The sequence below is a fragment of the Symphalangus syndactylus genome, chromosome 4 (assembly GCF_028878055.3).
Source record: "Symphalangus syndactylus isolate Jambi chromosome 4, NHGRI_mSymSyn1-v2.1_pri, whole genome shotgun sequence".
In the NCBI taxonomy this organism is placed as follows: domain Eukaryota; kingdom Metazoa; phylum Chordata; class Mammalia; order Primates; family Hylobatidae; genus Symphalangus; species Symphalangus syndactylus.
This window is the reverse complement of record NC_072426.2, coordinates 36228996-36237885: the sequence shown is the minus strand read 5'-3', so window position 1 is coordinate 36237885 and position 8890 is coordinate 36228996. Positions and strand designations below refer to the sequence as shown.

The 8890-nt window shown below is 37.2% G+C and overlaps 1 protein-coding gene across 5 annotated transcripts in view; it reads right to left on the bottom strand.

The window, feature by feature from the left end:
• Window positions 1–1698: 1698 nt before the first annotated feature.
• Window positions 1699–8890, bottom strand: part of CABCOCO1 (ciliary associated calcium binding coiled-coil 1) — a 105987-nt gene continuing 98795 nt past the window's right edge. For all 5 annotated transcript variants that reach the window (XM_055274418.1, XM_063637902.1, XM_055274416.1 and 2 more), the window contains 3 exons: window positions 7836–7958; window positions 7019–7159; window positions 1699–2093 (listed from right to left, as the gene is read on the bottom strand). In XM_055274418.1, coding sequence (XP_055130393.1) covers window positions 2019–2093; window positions 7019–7159; window positions 7836–7958 — 339 coding nt within the window. In that variant the 3' untranslated portion in view covers window positions 1699–2018. The remainder of the gene's footprint in view (window positions 2094–7018; window positions 7160–7835; window positions 7959–8890) is intronic.

The following is an 8890-nucleotide window of genomic DNA, read 5'->3' as shown; positions in this document are numbered from 1 at the left end:
AAGAGCAATATTAATTGTATAAAAAAAGACCACTTATGCATGTATCCAATTGTTTGGATGGGCAAAAAATACTTTTGAAAGTTGTGTGTGCTTGCTCTTACTCCTATTATTATATCTTAAAGTTGGGTTGCCAGAGAGATCCCTGGGCTCCTCCACCATGGAAAATATAGATCAGAGTGGCAGGGTGGCTACCATGGGATGACTTCAACAGAGGGAGAGGACATGCTGCCCCATAGGTGCCAGTGGAGAGACAGAGAAGGCTCGGAATTCTGGCAGACAGCCTAATCAAGCAACTGGGCAATGAGTATTAGGGATGGGCAGTGGCATATTGAGTCCTTATAACCACTTCAAAAATAAGTATTACTTCCATTTCATAGATGAGCAAATAGAAGTTGAGTAGCCTGTCCAAGGTCACACACTCACCTGTGTGAAGCCAATATCGCACTGTGGGAGTCTCAGTCTAGAGACCACAGCTTTAAGCACACTTACATATATTGTCTCTATATAGTGTTTAGGGATCCTAGTGCTATTTTGATTCAGTCTTAGAGTCCTGATACTTCTGACTGATATCCTTGCTCAAATAAGCACTCCTTATTAGAAATGCAGGTCTACTCTGTACCAGTGATTGCACTTGAAGCTGTTTTTGGTGATTTCTGGAAGCTCCTTTATTCCACATTTGCAGTCTCCCCAGTTTCAGTTTGCTCTGAAGAAAACACTGCTTGATGGAATCCAGACTTCATGAGCCCTCGTACTGATCTGCAGCCATCAACGTTTTCATTCAGGAAGGACAGCTCAGAAGAAACACATCCCCAGAACTTTTAGTCGTGGAACTACAGGAACAATAAACATTGTTTTACCTTAAGGGGTACTCTTACTTTGCTGATCAGTGTAGTTAGAAAATTACCAAATGCTGTCAGATCTGCCTGTGCCCCCAGTGAATATATTTTGGGCAGTTTGTTTGAACTGATGGAGAAAGTAGGGTTAAAGCTGATATCCAATCAAGTGTCACCCAGATCCAAGTACTGTATAACCTGGAAAATTTTTGAAGAAACTGCTACCTCCTAGCAATGCTCTCCATTCCAGTATACTCTGAAGTATAAGAACTTTGGAAAAGAGTTTGGTAGTAATTAATTAATTTGTCCAACTGGGGACAATCAGCTGGCAAATTGATATTTTTCTTTTGAAATTATATTTTAATAAAGGTATTTAAAGACTTGAGATTTTTTTATATCATTCCACTGCAATATAATGGTTAATTCTGGGAACTCTATGAGTTTGATTTGTATTTAAGATTTTTACAATCTATATATAGGTTGGTCTTTAATAACCATTTATACATTGCTTCTTTTTATATAGGTCATGTATTCTCCTGGGAGAGTAACAAGATTAGAAATAACAAATACAGTACAGAATAAATTAAAGTGCTTCAAACTGCATTATATAATTTCAGAAAACTGGTTTCACACTGAAACGTTTAAAGAAGAAAACCAAATGATTTCAGTAAAAAAAAACAAAACACAAAACACCTCATATATGCATTTGAATTGCTACTGTTTAACAAATTTTATCCTCAACAGTGTGGTACTGGTATCTTTTCACAGTGTTCTAGTAATGTGGCAGTTCATTTGGGTCAAAATGGAAAAAGTTATTATCATCTTTCTTTATTTCTGGTTATTTAAAAAGTTGGCTTCATTCTCCTTGAAGATGAATAGCATTTATTAGTCAAAACATCAAAGGACTATCATAAAAGTAATTGTATTTTTATATATAATTCTCCAAACTCTTGTATACAAAATGTTCTTATTACGGTTGGTGCAATAAATTCAGAGGCTGTTATGGGATGGGGGATAGCAAAATTGGGACCAATACTTTTCTAATTACTTAGGAAAATAAAAAGTGGGGCTTGGTTTTCCTTTCACAACTAAGTGATGGAGACACGACGCTCCAGAGAGTCTATTATTCTGGCTGGTTTTGTTTGTTTCTGTGAAGTTTAGCATCACTCTCCTTGTACCGAGTCCTCAGGCCTTTTTCAATTTTTCTATTCGTGCATTAAAGGCCTCTTCCTGTATTTGCAGTTTTTGGTTTATCTCGGTCTGTGAAGACAATCATAAAAAACGTGGTTATGATGGAGCTATCTTTTGCTGCACATTGTCTTTGTGGTTTTGACATACTATAGTGCCTAAAGACAGACATTATCCCTCACATACCTTCCTGTTTTGCAGACATAGCTGTGTTTCAGCCTGTAGTGATGTGATAACACTTTATCATATTTCTCTGCATTTCCAATGTATAGCATGTCTGCTATGAACAGGAAGTGGTATTTGGACACCCATTTTTCACATAGCCTTGTGTTGGAAGATAGGATAATTTATCTGTATTTTCAGACAGACTTTACCAATAAGCACCGAATCAGAATAACTGCTTTGGGCTCAGTTATTGCAGTGTTGTGGGTCCCTCCACCCATCTGCAATGGATGTCTGTGTCTCCTGTGTAATACATTCTAAATGAGATCCCAGGAAGCTTCTGTTGTGAAATAACAACACAAATAATCTTACAACTGGAACAATTCCCATAATTAAGAGTCTTCATCATACATTAGAACTCTTGGAATGATGCCACTTTGTGATATATTTTTGGTAAAAAAAGTAAGCAATTGCTCTCAGGTTTTGTGATTGCCGAGGTGGTGACAGATAGCATTTTGCCTCTGGCAGTGATCTTCTGTGGACTCACATTGCTACCTGCACAATTCCATAAATACTTTCACATTATCTGAACATTAGTAGCCCTGGAAATGTCTTCCCTTTTTCACAAGGCATAATAAAATTACGTACAGAAAAACCAGTGGTGATTGACGTGGCAAAATTGATGTTTTTGTTCTTGTTTAGGTGATTTTTAAAATGTCTACCACTGTATAAGCAGTAGCTTATACACATATGTGTTAATAAATTCAAAGTTTAGATTTCTAATGGCTATAACATTATGTGAGGGCTCCAGGGTACCTGTACTTTGCAAACCTTTTATTATTTTAGCTAGAAGACATTTAAAAAAATCAAATACTGTTTTAAGCCCAGATATAATTTTTCATATTTATTTACAAGAGTGTAACTGTAACAGATAGTTTTGAAATGTCCATGCTGCATTATGTGATGAGATTTGATTTCACCTCACAGTAAGATTTGATATTTCTGGAAAGATCATATGTGTGCCAACAATTCTGGGTCCAGAATTCACATAAGTATCAGTCTTTTCCGGTTCAAGCTTTAGTAAACCTTGGGATTAAGCTCTGGCCTCTGGTTTCTTATCGTTTCCTTTCTTGGTGGTTGGGTGAAAGAGGCAAGGAGGGATGGAACAGTCCTCCACACCACGGAGGAACTCTTCCTTTAGGATGCACTGACTCTAAAGAAATCATCATCTAAGCATGATTTTAGGTAGGGTCGAAAGGAGCACTGGTCTTGGACTGGGAAGGTCTAGGCACTAGTTCAGCTACGTTGCCTTAGGTAAGTCATTTCACCACCTGGATTTTAGCTCTTACCTTAAAAATTAAGTAGGGGAATAGGATTATGTTAACGTCACACTCTAGTTTTTGAATTCGTAATTCCAACTTCCAATTTTGTGATATATTTCACCAATGTTATCTTTCATTGTTATGATGTCATGAAATACTTAAAAATCTGTTACTCCTGCCTTATTAAAATAAATTTATGGCATACAACATATTGGACCACATAGGGATTAAAATGGTTTGAAATAATTTTACCACAATGTCAAAGGATTGGGAAGAATTGCTCCACTCAAACAATCGATTCTTCCCACTTTCAATTAATGTTCCTCTATGCCCACCAGTAATCTCATTTCTTTTCAGCTAAGGATTGATGTGCTTATCATCTACCAGTTTCTGTTGCACTGCCACATAGGGATTTTACATTCACTTGGAGGCCTTGCTGGTATTTTACTGAGACAGAATTTATCAAAACAAGTGTAGGCCTTGGGAAAAGGTTCATGAAAGTGCACCTAAGAGAGTGGCCTACTGACAGAGGTGAGTAATATCTCAGATCTTCAGACCTTAGGCTTAGTACTTTAGTTCAGTCACAACCAGCAGAGTTTGGATCTAAAGGCTCCAAGTCTAGTCAAGAACAGGCTGTCATTAGCCATGTTTCCTTGTCATTCTTCAGAAACTTGCTGAACAGACAAGCAATCCTGCAAATACTATGGTTGGGTCTGGTTCTATTTTTTTTTAAGGAAAAAAAAAATAGGTTCAGTAGTCTCTCATTGACCACTTCTTTGAGATGATCTCATGCTCAGCTTTTCTAACCTGGAAAATTCAAGTTGACCTAAAAACATCTAGGGTCCCAAGATGGCAAACTTCCCTCAAAGTTTTTACATTATATTACCCTATTGCTTAGACAGGGCCAACAGCCAACATGTAATGTAAGAATTTAGTGTTAGCATTCATATTTCTCTGAAATGTAATTCTTTAAATATATTTAAGTTTGCTCCATTGGGTATAATTTTTATTACACAACTCAGGGCCAAAATAATTTCATTTTGAATGTATCTTAAAAATTAAAATACCTAAACTATACAGGCTTAAAATGTTTGCTCTATTCAGTATAATTTTAATTAACATCTCAGGGCCAAGATAACTTCATTCTTAATAAATCTCTAAAACCATAAATTGAGTCAATGGGAAAATAAGTGAATTAACATAAAAAACTTATGGATTCATACTACATTTTCAGAAATTTCTGTATTAGAGAAGATAAAATATGCCTGAAACACATAGAGAAGGAGTTTTGAAAAAAACTGTAGTTAAAACATGAATTATTTACTGCCATTCTTTTTGCAAAAATTGTAATAACAGTATGACTTTTAAACAAAGTAGGAGAAAAAAATCTGTGAGAAAATTTAAAACATCTTACGAGTAGTAATTCACTAAATGTTCCTACAGCAGGTCAGTGTGTTCAAATGGCATATATACACGGACCACTGACACACAGCTACCTTTGAAAAGGGATATGGCAGTTCTTAGAGCCAGGAACACTGGAAAGCAGGTTTTAGAAGTGGAAAATAACCTACACATCTAAAATAGGAGGAGGAATTTAGGTAAGCAGAGAGCAATTACCCAACTTGGAATTTGACCAAGACACAAGGGTAAACACGGAAAAAGTGCCACACCACGGGAGTATTAAAATCCAAAGTAGTCTGGTTGTGATATTAGGAGTTATGTGGTTTTTGTGGATAACGCTGGAATTAGAACTAGAACCCAGGTCACAGCTCCCATTCAGAGTCTTTTATCAGTTGTCAACCCTGGGAACTCTGGACAAATAACTTAAGTCTTTCTGTGTCCCATTTTTCAATTTATCAGGGGAAGTGCCTGCCTAACTCACATGGAGTTTACTAGGATTACTGACAGAAAATACATAAAGGGGTTTGCCATCTTGAGCCATTGTATAAATCCACATCATCATGCTATTTCATGGGAAAATTGGCAGTAATTTGGCCCAGGCTGATGTCTACAAATCCACTTACTATGGAAATGATTGTGGCACCTAGCAGTTCTGCATCCTTGTCCTCTGGTCCACAGCCTCTCCATGCCTAATTACATTTAGGTGAGCAAGCTATTGAACTTCCAGGATGGCTTCAGGCCAATGGGAAGATAACATACAGACACATAGCTATCATATAGAATAGGGGTATAAATGCTGCAGACTGTAATATTTAAAATAATTTCAACAAATAGTTAAAACATACTGTTCACTTCATGGAACACAGCTTTGGTAAAGACGTTTTCAAATTTTTGGGCCTGCAAACAATTCAGTTACTGTCTAGTAGTTCCTCGGCAATAATTTCAGAGCTGTAGGATTGCAAAGGAGCCCGGAGCCATGATTATACATAAACTATATTTAGATGAACTGTTATCAAATCTAAAAAGGAGATATGTTCTGAACTCAGCTTAATTCAAGTGCTCTCTGCCCTTCTACACAATAACCAGTTATTACATTCACGGAGTTGTTAACAATAAAGCTTTGTGTAAAACGTGTTCTTCCACTATTTCTGGTAAACACTAAACACCCCTTATTAAGCTGAGGACTTTGGCTGAGTCTGTTGGCACCAAATCATTAAATGTTCGTGTAAATAGTGCAATAACATTTGATGATTAAACAAGTAACAAGGTATGCTTATGCCAAGCTAATCTTTTGCTCTTTTCAAATTAGTTGTTAATACAGTGGGCTTTTAATATACGGTCTCATGTTCAGATGACAACTAAATCTTCTCCTGAGATGCATTAATATTTTAAATATGCACTAGGTTGCCCTCCTGATTTATAGCCATTTCTAAAGAAATTGCAAATGTACTCAAAATATACATTTTACTTATTTAATCATTTGGCCTGAAAAATTATGTGAATTCCTGTAAGTCTCTGAGTTGAGGTAGAAATGGTTGTTTGTTTTTTGAACAGAATAAGAAAGAATTAAGCATAAACCTAAGCCAGCTAATAAATCATTGGCAGCTGCTATTCATATGGCTGCTGCCATCACCATGTTCATGTAGTTATTGATGTAAACTGCTTAGCCATTAATGATAGGTCAAAAGGAACAAACTGTCTGAGAGGCAGTTCAAAGATCTGAAAGCCTTTAGAAATTTGGTGAGAAGACTTAGCTGAGGATTAAGGTTTGATCTTCAGTGTTTACCGTTTAGAAATGCATTCCAATTCCTTTTGCATAAGCAACATTTACAGTTTGACAAGATATGAAGCCTTTACCATGTTATTTTTTGGGTTTTGTTGTTGATTTTTTAACTGATAGCATGCACCACACTAGATGCTGTTGGAAAATCTATTTTGTGATCTTACTGAATCTCTGATGACTCAACTGAGAATTATGTGAGGCTGTTAAATTGAACTTCGTCATAAGCGTCGCTCATGCTGGCAGTGTGGGGAGTGTTTATAGACATTAAAGTTAAGGTTGGATAATTAACCAGTAATAAAGTAAGTGAGCATACTCTCAATACTGAGTACCTGAATGCCGATTAAAATGTCATCTGTGACTTGATCCAGCACTGATTTTACATCTTCAATGTTGAAACCAGCTAAAGGATCCATGTCTGAGGTGTCAGTTTCGGGCTGAGACTCCTCAGGGCCTTGTTCTTGATCCAACTCCTAGAATATTGAAAGTAAATAGCACTCAGGTGATTTCTAGAGCATTCAGTGATTTATATGGAACCTAAAACTTCGTTTTAAATTTATTTTATTTTACTTTAAGTTCCAGGATATAAGTGCAAAATGTGTAGATTTGTTACATAGGTATACGTGTGCCATGGTGGTTTTCTGCACCTATCAACCTGTCATCTAGGTTTTAAGGCCCGCATGCATTAGCTATTTGTCCTGATGTTCTCCCTTCCCTTCCTTGTCCACCCTCCAAATGGCCCAGATGTGTGTTGTTCCCCTCCCTGTGTCCATGTGTTCTCACTGGAACCTCAGATTTCTATTGGATACTTTTCTAGCAGAAACAATGTCAATCTGGAGGGAGATTTTGATTTGATGTTACTCTTCATTTATATTCCTATTCATGAGGGTTACGATAGATGAAGTCATGGTACCAACGTGGTGCCTAGGGGAAAGTGAAGGTGATTAGGAAGGGTGGGGTGGAAGAGATTAAAATTGCCGAACTATCATCAGCGGACTCATCTTTGAATCGACACTTAGAGAAATATTTGTGTTTGGTTGGGAAAAATCAGAGGCAAAGAAAATGAAGAAAACATTTAGTTCGTTTCCTCCCACCCCAAGAGAATATAATGATGAGGTAGGGTGAATGAAAAGACAAAAAGAAATATACCTTCATTTCTGTATCCAATATTGTGGGGGGCTCTATGAATGTTGAATGAATATCAAATGAGATTCCTTCTTCCAGAGGATTTGGGAAAGGGCCACATGCAGACTTGACAACCTCTATCACTTGCTGATGGGAAGAAAAAAGTTGAATTATGACAGAAATCACAGTTTCGGTCAGTTCCGTTATATATGTACCATAGTTCCAAGTCTGTTATCTTTCAAGTGCCACCTCCTTTGAATTTTTGATGCCATTGCCCTTTTTGTCCTCTAGTGCTTTTTGAGCTCCATTTCTCAAAATTAACACTTTGTTTTCCCACTGTCTCATTTCCTTTCTGTAGTCTGTGGTTTAGGATTTCATGTAGTATCTCCTCGTTCTTAACTCTTTTGTGCTTCAGTATCCCCTTTTCCCCTCTCTCCTGACTACAAGCCCTCTGTAGGTGGAGAACCAAGTTTTAGATGCTCTGTATATCTTCTCTAGTTCTGGCAGAGGATTAGGTGTTTAATACACTTAATGTCATCCTGATGGGGACTGCTACTACTCAGCAGAATGTAGCTGCTGAAGTGGCCATCAAGAACTTGGTGATGAAGACAATAAGGGCTGCAAAGATTAATATATGAAGCCAGTAGATCAGGAAGGAGATTTGTCAAAAACACAGAGGGCAAGGCAAGACTTCACTATGAGTATTTAACAATTCTTTAGCAACAGCGTGCCACTCAGAAGGAGGCTGATGGTTGGTTGACACTGGAAATGAAGGAAAAGGAGAGTCAAGGAAGCCAACTTTGGCAGTGCCCATCTCACTCTGACTCGGCGGAGGGAAAGGGGAGATGAGGGTATTAATAACATTAAACATTTGATTCATTTAATTAGTTGTTCTAATTCCATGTTTAATAAGCAACATTTGATTATAATTTGAATTCCCATCCCAATTGATCTGTAGAGACGTGCCCACTTGAGGGTTCTCGTTTTCATGCCTACTACATGCCTCATTGCAAATTGATAAATTGTTTTACTTTATAGGAGCTTGTTATTGTGGCCCAGAGATGAAGCCACCCACAGTA